Source organism: Podarcis tiliguerta, assembly GCF_965153285.1.
Source record: "Podarcis tiliguerta genome assembly, chromosome: 1".
NCBI classification, from domain to species: Eukaryota; Metazoa; Chordata; class Lepidosauria; order Squamata; family Lacertidae; genus Podarcis; species Podarcis tiliguerta.
In genome coordinates this window covers 54,324,415-54,340,815 of record NC_139534.1, presented here as the reverse complement: position 1 = coordinate 54,340,815, position 16,401 = coordinate 54,324,415, and the positions used below count along the sequence as shown (strand labels likewise).

At 40.3% G+C, this 16,401-nt stretch overlaps 3 protein-coding genes across 3 annotated transcripts; all 3 read left to right on the top strand.

Annotated features, from left to right (window-relative positions):
* Window positions 1-492: 492 nt before the first annotated feature.
* On the top strand, window positions 493-1,428 carry LOC310679229 (olfactory receptor 5AR1-like; the record flags this gene model as incomplete). The annotated part of the gene is made up of 1 exon (XM_083444109.1): window positions 493-1,428. The coding sequence occupies one exon, from the start codon at window positions 493-495 to the stop codon at window positions 1,426-1,428; it is 936 nt and encodes a 311-aa protein (XP_083300235.1).
* Window positions 1,429-6,934: 5,506 nt separating this feature from the next.
* LOC310679218 (olfactory receptor 5AR1-like) lies at window positions 6,935-7,870 on the top strand (the record flags this gene model as incomplete). Its single annotated transcript, XM_083444102.1, has 1 exon — window positions 6,935-7,870. One exon carries the CDS (start codon window positions 6,935-6,937, stop codon window positions 7,868-7,870), a length of 936 nt encoding a protein of 311 aa, XP_083300228.1.
* Window positions 7,871-14,158: 6,288 nt separating this feature from the next.
* On the top strand, window positions 14,159-15,094 carry LOC310679194 (olfactory receptor 5AP2-like; the record flags this gene model as incomplete). Its single annotated transcript, XM_083444037.1, has 1 exon — window positions 14,159-15,094. One exon carries the CDS (start codon window positions 14,159-14,161, stop codon window positions 15,092-15,094), a length of 936 nt encoding a protein of 311 aa, XP_083300163.1.
* Between the last annotated feature and the right edge of the window lie 1,307 nt (window positions 15,095-16,401).

Sequence of the window (16,401 nt, the reverse complement as noted above, 5' to 3'; positions counted from 1 at the left end):
ACTCAATGTGGAATAGAGGGTTGTTGTTTTTCCTTTCCTTTATTCTCTCTTTTTTGCTTTGGGGTGCTTCAGCTGTGAGCCCAAGTTCATATGCACAGAAAGTTGGTCTATCAAAATCAAAAGAGGTATTGTAAGTTTTGGTAGAAACTTTTATTGATGGTGTTTAAGAAAAGATAAAGTGTGGATAAAAGTTAATTTATTGCACAGTGAAATATTTTAAAATGTTGCTGTCGGTAAAATCCAGTTTTATAAAATGAAGGGAATTTTGCCACTAATTCCAATTGAGTGTGTAAATAGCAGCTCCTGTAATTCAAGAATGGAGGTAACGGGACTCCAACTCCCATTATCTCTGACTATTGGCTCTGCCAGCTAGTGCTGATGGAAGGCCACAGGAATCTTGTAGTGCTGGTTTATTCTATTTTTAAGGAAGCCTGGTAGCCATCCAGGTACAACTACCATGTTATTTTTAATTCTCTTGCAGAGCAACACAGAATGAAGCCAAATGAAAGCACTGTAACAGAATTCATCCTTGCAGGATTCATGGTCCACCCTGACCTCCAAGTCCCACTCTTCGTGTTGTTCCTGATAATCTATGTAGCCACAATAATAGGCAACCTTGGGATAATCATAGTGACCAGTGTGGATGTCCAGCTCCAAACACCAATGTACTTTTTCCTAAGAAACCTCTCCATTATCGATATTGGTTATTCAACTGCCATTGCCCCCAAGATGCTGACAACATTTTTGGCAGAGAAGACAACCATTTCCTTCAAGGAATGCACAGTGCAATTCTTCTTCTTTGCCGTCTTCATAACCACAGAAGGTTGCCTTCTTGCAGTGATGGCGTACGATCGATTCACAGCCATCTGCAACCCACTGCTCTATTTTGCTATTATGTCAAGGAAGCATTGTACCATATTGGTGGTGGTTGTATATGCTTGTGGACTTACAAGTTCAATTCTCCAGACTTCCTTTATTTTTACTTTGTCCTTCTGCAGTTCAAATATCATTAATCATTTTTTCTGTGATGTTCCCCCAATACTTAAGTTGTCCTGTTCAGACACCCATGTCGCTCACACTGTGCATTTCCTTTTATCCACTATAATTGCACTGACAACTTTTCTCATTGTCTTGGTCTCTTACACTGCTATTCTTTTTGCCATCCTGAGGATCAGCTCTGCTCAGGGCAGATACAAAGCCTTCTCCACCTGTGCTTCCCACTTGATCACAGTCATTATCTTCTATGGGACCATCTTCTTCATGTATACACGTCCTGGTTCTACTTTCTCAATAGATCAGGATAAAATAGTTTCTGTGTTCTATAGTCTTATGATCTCCTTCCTTAACCCACTTATCTATAGCCTGAGGAACAAAGATGTGAAAGACGCTTTTGGTAGGACCATAGAGAAGATAACTTTATTCAAGTAAAAATGACATTTTCTTTACACTAAAGAAAGATATAACAAGGGTTAGTATGTACATAAACTACCTTAATTCTTTCTAACATGATGGCCAGGCTATCAAGCTACTGTGTAGAAGTAAGGTATAGTGCCTTTTGCAATTGATATATTTCATTTTAAGAGTATATTTTAGGATATGCCCTACCAATGAATCCAGTAACAGGGCTTTTAGGCTCCATAAGGGCCATATTCTGTCAGATGATAGAGAAATTATTACACACCAACTATTGCTTGATTGACAATTTGTTAGCATTAGAGAAAACAAATCACAAACATTTGGGAGAATGTTCAAGTGGTTGACCTGATGAACATTAGAAGAGTAAGAGAAGATAGACAGGCAGAATCCTCTTATTATTTGCTGGAGTAACAAAATTTAGGACAATGTGGAACCACAAATTGTATTCTGAGCTTTATACAAATGTTATGTTTTCTTATCTTCATGCTGTTTTTTATTGTATTTCTTGTTTCTTTGTAAAATAAGCTGAATATTTTGCAATTACTTATTTCTGCTTTGTATCTATCAAAGGATGCATAATGTACTGGGCACAGATGTTCTGGGTCATTGATCAACTCCTCTTTGGGAAACATCAGATGATGCATTGCCTTGATTACTTTCTTTAGAATCACAAAACAGTGGGGATATGCAAGGCTGGCATGGGAGGAGTGAGAAACGGACCCTGTGTTATGGACCTCTGATACTCCAATAAGGTTCCTCCTGGAATCTTACTGGGCCATGATCCAAATTGGTGAGGGTTGAGACCACTGCTTCCTCTGTCCTGAGAGTCTCAACTGCCCTGCCATCTCCAACCCACTCAGGCTCTGCTGAGCCCACTTCTCTGCCACAACCCTGACATGTCCCTCCATATGTCCCATAAACTACTCTGAGCCACCTCAGGCCACTGATGCTGCCACCTGTCATGGACTGGCTGGATGCAAAGGTGTGGTGAGAGACACCAGCTGGGGGACCTCAAGGGAACTCCCTCAGAGCCAGGGGACTGGTGGTGGGAGGACGATCAGTGTTCAGAAGAAGAAGAAGGAACAAACTGGAGGGAGGTGGTGTCAGAAGCTGAAGCGGTAACAGGGTTTAGTGAGCAGGAAGAGACTAAGGCAGAGAGCGGTCCAGAATCAAAGGTAGAAGTGGAGGCTGGAGGCTGGAGAGGAGGAGGTGAGGCAGGCTGCTGGAGAAGCCAGGGGGTCTCCTCCACGTACTGTGACCAGCTCCCCCCCCCCCAGTCTCCCAGATCCTGCAGAGGTTTGAAGAGGACAGAGCACAAAGTCAAAGAAGTCCCAGGTTGCTTGGAAAGGACCCAGAGGAGGAGGAGACATAGAGAGCTATAAGAAGGCGGGGACCGTCAGCCCTCACAATTGCATCATTGGAGTAGGACCAACTGTGAAGATTTGCTGTGCTCACTAAGCTTGAGCTGTTTTTGTTTCATTGAATAAAGAGTTTTCACTGACACCTTGTGAGTTATTGCTGACCTGCTCCCCACTTGACAGCAGCACTGCCAACAGCCTCCTATTCAAGGCCTTCCAGTGCTGGTTCCTCACTGCACACCTCCTTGCCACATCAGCATCTCGAAAAGGAGGCGGAGGAGAAGGTTGGGAAGCCCTTTGTAGCCTCTGCCTACTACTCCTCACTCCTCCTGTCTACTGGAAATGCCAGTGATATCAGTAGGAAGGAGCTTCTCACCCGACTTCCTCACCTCCCAAAGGTGCACCCGCCAGGAATCTTTTTGGAGCCGTGTAGTGGAGAGTGACATTATCTGTCCCGAATCGTTCACCATTAAGCTTCATAGGATGTTCACAAGTTCTAGTGTAAGGAGAAAAGGGGGGGTGTTTCATCTATTCACTTTCCCTAGGCCATGCATACTTTTATAAACATATTTATTTGTATTTATTTATTTTCTATTCCACCCTTCATCTGAGGATCACAAGGAGGTTTACAGTAAAAAAACACAGAAATACACAACAGGTAACAAACTGTCTATCATATCCCCTCTTATTCACCTTTCCTCTAAACTACAGTGACTCCTCCAATTGAAAATGGGTGTGCCTTTGCCACATCCCAGCTCCCCTGCAAAGGAGGCTACACTTGGTTTTGCCCGTGGGAGAAGTAAAGGGATTGACCATGGGGCAGTTTGGCCAATGCAGGAGAGCAGTCAGCCAGGCCATTTATTTGCCTCCTTCTCACCAAACATTCCTGTATACATCCTCCCTCCCTATTCAGTATGGGCCGTTTTGATTAGCGGAATTTTTTTGGCGGGTGGGGAGCCAATGTCACATAGGCAAGAGTGAAAGCTGACCACAAAACTGGTAAGAAATAGTTAAGGGGGAACCTAATGGCTGAATATTAAAGTGGAAAAAACCCATATGAGGTACAATGAGGATTCTGATTCCTACAGGGAACAATAGATTAAGTTGCATTTCAGGGTCTGTAGTTGGAGGGGAAACAGTGAGGTGCTGGGATGGCAGAAAGTGATTGGTTGAAGAACGAACAGCTAAGATGCCCTATATTTCCTGCATAGCAGGTGTCATAATTGAAATGCTGTTGTAAGCTCTTTGGACTGTCCAGTAATACAGTACTGAAAAAAGTTTGACTGATTTGGAATTTGGTGTGAGCCTCTGTACCTGAACTCCCAATGGTTAATTTCACCCCAATACATTATATAATATATACCATATTACACCTAGGAACTGAAAACAAAATAACAGGCTCAGACATTAGCACACATTAAGCACCTGATATGTAAATTAAAATTCATTCAGCCATACTCAGAAGGGAGGGAATTTCACAACTGGGAAACTTACTGTAAAAAATAGAGGAAAATAACTAATGAGAATTATTACTGAATTCTGGTATGTGAATGGGGAGGCAATAATTCTGTTTGAAACTTCTTATAATGACTAACAGAAACTTGAATAAATTGGAACACTGTTTGTCCTCAGGTGACATACAAACTCATGGAACTTACTCATGAGTTTCAAGCATTTGACTTCTAGCCAATATCAAAGCAACTATAAAATTAGCCTTTCTATCACTATGCCTTACTTTGGGGCTTTAGGAATGGCATCTTTCCTCTTCACAGGTAAGGTTCCTAGCTTGATATATTCTCAGAGTGCTTGGGATGTTTTATTTTTCACTAGCCAAATGATATCTATGAACACTTCATATTTCTGGAAGCCAAAAAAACTATTTGGAATTTATTTTGGCTTTCTTTTCACAAAAGCTGGGGAGGTTGACTTCTTATGACACTGCATGAGATCTCTCTTGCAGATTGCCTGTGATTGTAATCCAGAAATGCAGATATTTTAATTCATTGGATAAGCAGTTTATTTGCTTAATGTGTTTTTATCTGACGATGCAGCTGGATTCAAACTACAAGGAAAAAATCAGATTGAAATTAAGAGACACATTACCATTGAAGGGAGTGGGTTATCATTCAGTTACAATATTTTGGCATTCTGTCTATATAGCCTCAATCCAAGAAACATTTTTTAGGAGAAAATGGAGGGCAGTTTACCTGCTGTAGAGCAGTTTACTTCTTTGTTTCTCACAGCAGTGTTGAAGATAACCTTCCTACAGGGAGTACAGTACATTACAATCATACAGTGGTACCTCTGGTTAAGAACTTAATTCGTTCCGGAGCTCCGTTCTTAACCTGAAACTGTTCTTGACCTGAAGTACCACTTTAGCTAATGGGGCCTCCCGCTGCCACTGCACGATTTCTGATCTCATCCTGAAGCAAAGTTCTTAACTCGAGGTACTATTTCTGAGTTAGTGGTGTCTGTAACCTGAAGTGTCTGTAACCTGAAGCGTCTGTAACCCGAGGTACCACTGTACTTACATTCTTGCTTTGCTTTAAAATTCTGCTAGCCCAAGTTTCTGAGAGAGCAAGATCTGAATAGTGCAGTATTGAATTAGAATAATAATATTTTTGAAATGAGGAAAAGAAATCCTGAAATGATGGAGTAGTCTTAGCTTTTGGAGGACAAAAAAGCTAGATGGAGCTGTCCGATGCTGAACTAATTAGAGCTTTAAAGATTATCTGAACACACACACACAGAGAGAGAGAGAGAGAGAGAGAGAGAGAGAGAGACTTTTAGATACAGAAAATGGTGTTGTTTTAGGTGGGGAAAGTGTTACAATGCTTGCTAGGGATGTGGCACATTACCAGTAAGAATCCCTGTCTCTGGCAAGAGAGAACCTGCAGAGACTTGACAGAGGCTGAGAGATGGAGCAGAGAATTACACAATCCTGACAATTTTATTTATTACTCTGAACTGCTTGTGAAAAAATGGCAGGATATGTGTGAGAGGGAGGGAGGGAGAGAGGGCAGTAGAGTGAAGTAGTCCTGTGCTACAGTTGTCCCACAAGGAAAGGGTTTTCTGCAGAAATGAAACATGGAACACATGCAAGGAGATGGAAGCACTTAAGCAGTCTTCCTCTGTCCACAGACAACATTTTGTCAGGAAATGCCCATAACTTACAAAGGCCACACTTTCCAGCAGAGAACTAAGCCACAAAGAAAGATTTTGATGAAAAGGCTGAAATAAAATTTAATTTTTTTAAAAAAAATGCCCCTGTGCACACTATTCAGAGGTAAGTAAGAATACCTTTCATATGTTGGTTTTTCTTTTACTCTGCTCACTTTGGTGTTCAGCCCTGTGGAATGAATATGAACTCATCCACATAGATTTTGCTGCAGGTACCCCTAACAGAGTAGCAATGTACACCTTAGTGAGCAGACATAAAAACCTTGGTTGCATAGAATCTCAGCTGTCACACATCAACCTGCTATAGATTAACCCACACAATCCCAATGTGGATAGGTACAATTCCTGCAGACCAGATAATATCAGGTGACTCAAGAAATTGCTCCCAAATGGCTAAGTTGTTGGATGTGAATATAAAAGGTTCTCCCGTACAGTAAATTAAATTCTAAAACTTGATTTAGTTTGTATTAACTCTTTCTTTGTGGATGGGAGTGCTTCAGTTTAGATCTTAAGGCCATACACACAGTTCAGTGACCTAACATTCCTTTCTGGTGTTTAAGAGAAGGTGGAGTGTGAATAGATGTACCTTTAAACTCTGTCAATTGGTCACAGGGTGCAATATTTTTAAGCATTATGGGTAAAATGTTATGGGTAAAATCCAGTTTTATAAAATGAAGGGAATTTTGCCACTAATTCCAATTCAATGTGGAAATAACATCACCTGTATTTTAATAATGGAAGCAATTGAATTCCAACTGTCATTAGCCCTGACCATAGGATTTGCTGGCTGGGGCTGATGGGAATGGAGACCAACAACACCTGGAGGGCCAAAGGTTCTACACCCAATGCTGTAGTCTGTGGTGTTTGTTCATTCCCCTCAAACGTACAGTTGACTTGAATGAATGAATTTTAATGTAGTCTGGTAGCCATCCAGCTTCAAAAACCATATTATTTTTAATTCTCTTACAGAGGAATATAGAATGAAGCATAATGAAAGCACTGTTACAGAGTTCATCCTTGTAGGATTCATGGACCACCCTGATCTCCAAGTCCCACTCTTCTTCTTGTTCCTTATAATCTATGTAGCCACAATAATAGGCAACCTTGGGATAATCATAGTGACCAGTGTGGATGCTCGGCTCCACACCCCAATGTACTTTTTCCTGAGAAACCTCTCCATTATCGATATTGGTTATTCAACTGCCATTGCCCCCAAGTTGCTGACAACCTTTGTGGCAGAGAAGACAACCATTTCCTTCAAGGGATGCACAGTGCAATTCTTCTTCCTCGCTGTCTTCATAACCACAGAAGTTTGCCTTCTTGCAGTGATGGCGTACGATCGCTTCACAGCCATCTGCAACCCACTGCTCTATTTTGCTATTATGTCAAGGAAGCATTGTACTGTATTGGTGGTGCTCGCATATGCTTGTGGACTTACAAGTTCAATTCTCCAGACTTCTTTTATTTTTACTTTGTCCTTCTGCAGTTCAAATATCATTAATCATTTTTTCTGTGATGTTCCCCCAATACTCAAGTTGTCCTGTTCAGACACCCATGTCACTCACACTGTGCATTTTGTTTTATCCACTATAATTGCGCTGACAACTTTTCTCATTGTCTTGGTCTCTTACATTGCTATTCTTTTTGCCATCCTGAGGATCAGCTCTGCCCAGGGCAGATACAAAGCCTTCTCCACTTGTGCTTCCCACTTGGTCACAGTCATTATCTTCTATGGGACCATCTTCTTCATGTATATACGGCCTGGCTCCAGTTTCCCAAAGGATCAGGACAAAATAGTTTCTGTGTTCTATACTCTTGGGATCTCCTTGCTCAACCCTCTCATCTACAGCCTAAGGAACAAAGATGTGAAAGATGCTTTTGGTAGGACGGCAGAGAAGGTGATATTTTTCAAGTAAAAGCATGACCTTTTCTTAAAGCTAAAGAAATATATGAAAAGGCTTTGTTTTTCAACTCCCAGTCCCCATCATATGTTAGAGGGAAGATAATGATATCTAACAGAATGACCACCTCATCATGCTACCATGTAGAAGGAAGCTGTAGTGCCTTCTGCAATGATAAATAGGAAAGAGGATTCTCTTAGTTAAGCCACTGAAATAAATAAGATTGGATCTGAATATCTTTCCTGAATAAATAGGTGGAATCACAATGGAAGTATAAGACCATTTGGCAAACACCCTGTTTAAATAGATGGGGTGAGTGTGGGGATTCACTCTCCAGTTCTGCCCCATCTAATATTTTTCCACTCCCAGTTCCCATCATATGTTAGAGGGCAAATTTGTGCAAAGAGGAATGTGCTCCATGTGTGTTTAGGCTCCTCGCATAATTTAGAAACTTCATGGTCATGGTTCTATATAACTCAGCAGCATCTGGAAAGCCACAAGTTCCCATGGAATGGTCCTGGCACAAGCATGATTGAGATGCACACATAAGACAATGTATTATATGGCAATAATGTAGGTGTCAAAACCATCTGTGTCATAGTATTTCAATTAAAGTTCCAACATAGATCTGTTTAAAGTATTATGATTTTGTGGGTTTTAATTGTCCATCTCCAAGGGCCCAGTTCAGATGCTGATCTTGTACATGCAAAGTTACAGGGTTTTGCCCAAATGTAAATCTTGTTAACTTGCTTTCATTGAACTGCATTTTCCATTTTTATGTCCAGTTTTGAAGAATTCTTTTAGAACACTGCACTGTTAGGATATTTCCGTTCCACCTTAAAAGGGAGCAGGATGTTTGTGTCACAGCCTGCGTATTTCCTGTTTCACAGGATGTTTCTGTTGTGTCTTTGCTTTCATTTCTCTCTCTGTGCCAGAACACTGAAGCAGGCAGTTATGTTTTTCTTTGTTTTGACCAACGCTGAATAAACTTGTAAATAATGCTCTCCTGAGTGCATCTTTCGCTGTGCATTATCTGCTGATAGAGCGTGCATCGGCTCTGGAATGTGGCAAGCTATTTCTGGAGCTTGTGTCGCTAATTGCTGATACTGCATGTCAACAATCCCTTCTTGGAATACTAGTAGAACACTTGGCTACCCTGGTGAGAACCCTAAGGTACCTCTCATTTCTAGCTTGCTCGAGAGGCTATATAAAATGAGCTGTCCTTGAAGCCTTTAGTCCACTGAATGCTGACCCATCAGAAAGGGGTAGAGTAGCCATGTGGTTTCCTTGGCATGCTGCTACCTGAGTAATCAGTGATTGGCACAGATAAGCAAAATCCTGGCTTCAGTGTGCGAAAAATGAGGGTGGTATTGCCCAACAAGGAGAGAGAAGGATGTATTCTGTTCATGCCCAAGAAAAAATGTTTTTGGGACATCTGTACTAAAAGAAATATAAAATATGATATGATGTGATGTGATGTGATGTGATGTGATGTGATGTGATATCCAGTAGAGGTGCTTTTTGGTTACATAAAATGGTTTGTCCTGTTAGTTTATAGAAAAAATGTAACCCTTAGACGAAAATCAACACCTCATAATGGATAATTGGATCATGAATACTTGGGAGAATGTTCAAATAATAAAATTGGTGAACATGATAAGAGTAAAGGGAGGTACACAGGTAGATAATCATTTTGTTGAGACATGGTGCTCCTTTTATTGTATGTTTGTGGAAAATTACACAGATAAATGTTGAAACACAAATATTGTTGGGTATTTTATAAAAATGTTATGTTCTCCTATCTACAGGCTGTTTTTATTGTATTTTTTACCTATTTTTAAAATAAGTTGAATCTGTTGTAATTACTTTTATATGTAATCATTTTTGAGAATAAAAATCTGAAAACAAGAGAAGCATAAAATAACACTTTATTAAGAATTGTCTCCAGCATTAGTCAAGCCGACTAAAACTAATGAATATGACAAACTTAGGTCCTTTAAGTTCAATAAGTCTACGTAGAATAAAAGTAAGTTTGATACAACCAAAACCAGGAAGTTCTACCTGCACTAAAAACTTGGTGAAATAAAAAGGCATTAGCTCTTCACCTGAAGTTAAAAGAGATGGGGCCAAATGAAGCAACTAGAAAGAGGGTATTCTACAAATTGGGTGCCGCAGTAGAAAAATGGTCAGGCTTGCATCTGAACCAATCATCTTTTTGAACATAGTGAACACATAGTAAAGAAGAAGGCTGCCCTTCAGATATGCTTCTTTGAAACCCTTTAGCACTTTACAGTTAGGAAAGGACAAAATAAGCAACATCTATTCTGCCATCTGGTTTGGAATTATCTTTTCAAAGTAAACAAAGTAGCTAATGGCCCATGAAGATGTCACACTTGGGGAGGGAGGGGAATTTGACGCCACCTTCATACCATATGTTTTAAACACTATGATACTACTTTAAACAGTAGTGGCTTCTTCCAAAGAATTTTGGGAGGTATAATTTATTAAGGGTGCTGAGAGTTCTTAGAAGACCCCCATTCATTCCCCCGAGCTACAGTTCCCAGTGATATCAATAGGAAGGGGTTTATCACCTGACTTCCTCTCCTCCCAAACATGCACCCGCCAGGACTCCTTTTGGAGCCGTGTAGTGGAGAGTGACATTATCTGTCCCGAATCTTTCACCATTAAGCTTCATTGGATGTTCACAAGTTCTAGTGTAAGAAGAAGGGGGGGGGGTTCATCTATTAACTTTCTGTATGCCATGCATACTTTTATAAACATATTTATTTGTATTTATTTATTTTCTATACCACCCTTCATCTGAGGATCACAAGGAGGTGTACAGTATTAAAAAAAACAGAAATACACAACAGGTAACAATCCGTCTATCATATCCCCTCTTATTCACCTTTCCTCTAAACTACAGTGCCTCCTCCAATTGAAAATGGGTGTGCCTTTGCCACATCCCAGCTCCCCTGGAAAGGAGGCTACACTTGGTTTTGCCCGTGGGAGAAGTAAAGGGGTTGACCAATGGGCAGTTTGGCCAATGCAGGAGAGCAGTCAGCAAGGCCATTTATCTGCCTCCTTCTCACCAAACTTTCCTGTATACTTTTGCTGCACCCTCCCTCCCTATTCAGCATGGGCCATTTTGGTCAGCTGCCCTTTGAAGGGGCTGTGTAGGAATTTTTTTTTGGGGGGGGAGCCAATGTCACATAGGCAAGAGTGAAAGCTGACCACAAAACTGGTAAGAAATAGTTAAGGGGGAACCTAATGGCTGAATATTAAAGTGAAAAACAACCCCATATGAGGTACAATGAGGATTCTGATTCCTACAGGGAACAATAGATTAAGTTTCATTTCAGGGTCTGTAGTTGGAGGGGAAACAGTGAGGTGCTGGGATGGCAGAAGGTGATTGGCTGAAGAACGAACAGCTAAGATGCCCTATATTTCCTGCATAGTATGTGTCATAATTGAAATGCTGTTGGAAGCTCTTTCAACTGTCCAGTAAGGCAGCACTGAAAAAAGTTTGACTGATTTGGAATTTGGTGTGAGCCTCTGTACCTGAACTCCCAATAGTAATTTCACCCCAATGCATTATATATTATATACCATATTACACCTAGGAACTGAAAAAGAAATATCAGGCTCAGACATTAACACACGTTAAGCACCTGATATGTAGATTAAAATTCATTCAGCCATACGTCAGAGGGGAGGGAATTCCACAATTGGGAAGCTTATTGTAAAAAATAGAGGAAAATAGCTAATGAGAATTATTACTGAATTCTGGTATGTGAATGGGGAGGCAATAATTCTGTTTGAAACTTCTTATGATGACTAACAGAAACTTAAATAAATTGGAACACTGTATGTCCTCAGGTGACACAGAAACTCATGGAACTTACTCATGAGTTTCAAGCATTTGACTTCTAGCCAATATCAAAGCAACTATAAAATTAGCCTTTCTATCATTATGCCTTACTTTGGGGCTTTAGGAATGGCATCTTTCCTCTTCACAGGTAAGGTTCCTAGCTTGATATATTCTCAGAGTGCTTGGGATGTTTTATTTTTCACCAGCCAGATGATATCTATGAACACTTCATATTTCTGGAAGCCAAAAAAACTATTTGGAATTTATTTTGGCTTTCTTTTCACAAAAGCTGGGGAGGTTGAGTTCTTATGACACTGCATGAGATCTTCTTGCAGATTGCCTGTGATTGTAATCCAGAAATGCAGATATTTTAATTCATTGGATAAGCAGTTTATTTGCTTAATGTGTTTTTATCTGACGTTGCAGCTGGATTCAAACCACAAGGAAAAAATCAGATTGAAATTAAGAGACACATTACCATTGAAGGGAGTGAGTTATCATTCAGTTACAATATTTTGGCATTCCGTCTATATAGCCTCAATCCAAGAAATATTTTTATGAGAAAATGGAGGACAGTTTACCTGCTGTAGATCAGTTTACTTCTTTGTTTCTCGCAGCAGTGTCGAAGATAACCTTCCTACAGGGAGTACAGTACATTACAAGCATACAGTGGTACCTCTGGTTAAGAACTTAATTCGTTCCAGAGGTCCGTTCTTAACCTGAAACTGTTCTTGACCTGAGGTACCACTTTAGCTAATGGGGCCTCCCGTTGCCACCGCACGATTTCTGATCTCATCCTGAAGCAAAGTTCTTAACCTGAAGCACTATTTCTGGATTAGCGGAGTCTGCAACCTGAAGTGTAAGTAACCTGAAGCGTCTGTAACCTGAGGTACCACTGTACTTACATTCTTGCTTTGCTTTAAAATTCTGCTAGCCCAAGTTTCTGAGAGAGCAAGATTTGAATAGTGCAGTATTGAATTAGAATAATAATATTTTTAAAATGAGGAAAAGAAATCCTGAAATGATGGAGAAGTCTTAGCTTTTGGAGGACAAAAAAGCTAGATGGAGCTGTCCCGTGCTGAACTAATTAGAGGTTTAAGAATGATCTGAACACACACACACATTTTTAGGTACACAAAATGGTGCTGTTTTAGGTGGGGAAAGTGTTACAATGCTTGCTAGGGATGTGGCACATTACCAGTATGAGTCCCTGTCTCTTGCAAAAGAGAACCTGCAGAGACAAGGTGGATTTCACTTGACAGAGGCTGAGAGATGGAGTAGAGAATTACACAATCCTGACAATTTTATTTATTACTCTGTTCTGCTTGTGAAAAAATGGCAGGATATGTGTGAGAGGGAGGGAGGGAGAGAGGGCAGTAGAGTGAAGTGGTCCTGTGCTACAGTTGTCCCACAAGGAAACGGTTTTCATTTTCTGCAGAAATGAAACATGGAACAAGTGCAAAGAGATGGAGGCACTTAGGCAGTCTTCCTCTGTCCACAGGCAACATTTTGTCAGAAAATGCTCATAACTGACAATGGCCACACTCTCCAACAGAGAACTAAGTCACAAAGAAAGTTTTGATGAAAAGGTTGAAATAAAATTTTATTTTTTAAAAAATGCCCCTGTTGGTGCACACTATTCAGAGATAAGTAAGAATACCTTTCACATGCTGGTTTTTCTTTTACTCTGCTCACTTTGCTGGTCAGCCCTGTGGAATGAAGATTAACTCATCCACATAGGTTTTCCTGCAGGTACCCCTAACAGAGTAGCAATGTACACCTTAGTGAGCAGACATGAAAGCCTTGATTTCATAGAATCTCAGCTGTCACACATCAGCCTGCTATAGATTAACCCATACAATCCCAGTGCAGATAGGTTCACTTCCTGCAGACCAGATAATATCAGGTGACTCAAGGAATTGCTCCCAAATGCCTAAGTTGTTGGATCTGAATATGAAAGGTTCTCCCATACAGTAAATTAAATTCTAAAACTTGATTTCATTTGTATTAACTCTTTCTTTGTGGATGGGAGTACTTCAGCTTAGATCTTAAGGCCATACGCACAGTTCAATGACCTAACATTCCTTCCTGGTGTTTAAGAGAAGGTGGAGTGTGAATAGATGTACCTTTAAACTATGTTAATTGGTCACAGGGTGCAATATTTTTAAGCATTATGAGTAAAATGTTATGGGTAAAATCCAGTTTTATAAAATGAAGGAAATTTTGCCACTAATTCCCATTCAATGTGGAAATAACAGCACCTGTATTTTAATAATGGAAGCAATTAAATTCCAACTCCCATTAGCCCTGACCATAGGATTTGCTGTTTGGGGCTGTACAGTTGACTTGAATGAACAAATTTTAATGCAGTCTGGTAGCCATCCAGCTTCAAAAACCATATTCTTTTTAATTCTCTTACAGAGGGATATAGAATGAAGCAAAATGAAAGCACTGTAACAGAGTTCATCCTGGTAGGATTCATGGACCACCCTGACCTCCAAGTCCCGCTCTTCTTCTTGTTCCTTATAATCTATGTAGCCACAATAATAGGCAACCTTGGGATAATCATAGTGACCAGGGTGGATGCTCGGCTCCACACCCCAATGTACTTTTTCCTGAGAAACCTCTCCATTATCGATATTGGTTATTCAACTGCCATTGCCCCCAAGTTGCTGACAACCTTTGTGGCAGAGAAGACAACCATTTCCTTCAAGGGATGCACAGTGCAATTCTTCTTCCTCGCTGTCTTCATAACCACAGAAGGTTGCCTTCTTGCAGTGATGGCATACGATCGCTTCACAGCCATCTGCAACCCACTGCTCTATTTTGCTATTATGTCAAGGAAGCATTGTACCATATTGGTGGTGGTTGTATATGCTTGTGGACTTACAAGTTCAATTCTCCAGACTTCTTTTATTTTTACTTTGTCCTTCTGCAGTTCAAATATCATTAATCATTTTTTCTGTGATGTTCCCCCAATACTCAAGTTGTCCTGTTCAGACACCCATGTCACTCACACTGTGCATTTTGTTTTATCCACTATAATTGCGCTGACAACTTTTCTCATTGTCTTGGTCTCTTACATTGCTATTCTTTTTGCCATCCTGAGGATCAGCTCTGCCCAGGGCAGATACAAAGCCTTCTCCACTTGTGCTTCCCACTTGGTCACAGTCATTATCTTCTATGGGACCATCTTCTTCATGTATATACGGCCTGGCTCCAGTTTCCCAAAGGATCAGGACAAAATAGTTTCTGTGTTCTATACTCTGGGGATCTCCTTGCTCAACCCTCTCATCTACAGCCTAAGGAACAAAGATGTGAAAGATGCTTTTGGTAGGACGGCAGAGAAGGTGATATTTTTCAAGTAAAAATAGTAAAAGCATGACCTTTTCTTAAAGCTAAAGAAAGATATGAAAAGGCTTTGTTTTTCAACTCCCAGTCCCCATCATATGTTAGAGGGAAGATAATGATATCTAACACGATGACCACCTCATCATGCTACCATGTAGAAGGAAGCTATAGTGCCTTCTGCAATGAAAAATAGGAAAGAGGATTCTCTTAGTTAAGCCACTGAAATAAATAAGATTGGATCTGAATATCTTTCCTGAATAAATAGGTGGAATCACAATGGAAGTATAAGACCATTTGGCAAACACCCTGTTTAAATAGATGGGGTGAGTGTGGGGATTCACTCTCCAGTTCTGCCCCATCTAATATTTTTCCACTCCCAGTTCCCATCATATGTTAGAGGGCAAATTTGTGCAAAGAGGAATGTGCTCCATGTGTGTTTAGGCTCCTCGCATAATTTAGAAACTTCATGGTCATGGTTCTATATAACTCAGCAGCATCTGGAAAGCCACAAGTTCCCATGGAATGGTCCTGGCACAAGCATGATTGAGATGCACACATAAGACAATGTATTATATGGCAATAATGTAGGTGTCAAAACCATTTGTGTCATAGTATTTCAATTAAAGTTCCAACATAGATCTGTTTAAAGTATTATGATTTTGTGGGTTTTAATTGTCCATCTCCAAGGGCCCAGTTCAGATGCTGATCTTGTACATGCAAAGTTACAGGGTTTTGCCCAAATGTAAATCTTGTTAACTTGCTTTCATTGAACTGCATTTTCCATTTTTATGTCCAGTTTTGAAGAAGTCTTTTAGAACACTGCACAGTCCCTTCTTGGAATACTAGTAGAACACTTGGCTACCCTGGTGAGAACCCTAAGGTACCTCTCATTTCTAGCTTGCTTGAGAGGCTATATAAAATGAGCTGTCCTTGAAGCCTTTAGTCCACTGAATGCTGACCCATCAGAAAGGGGTAGAGTAGCCATGTGGTTTCCTTGGCATGCTGCTACCTGAGTAATCAGTGATTGGCACAGATAAGCAAAATCCTGGCTTCAGTGTGTGAAAAATGAGGGTGGTATTGCCCAACAAGGAGAGAGAAGGATGTATTCTGTTCATGCCCAAGAAAAAATGTTTTTGGGACATCTGTACTAAAAGAAATATAAAATATGATGTGATGTGATGTGATGTGATGTGATGATGTGATATCCAGTACAGGTGCTTTTTGGTTACATAAAATGGTTTGTCCTGTTAGTTTATAGAAAAAATGTGACCCTTAGATGAAAATCAACACCTCATAATGGATAATTGGATCATGAATACTTGGG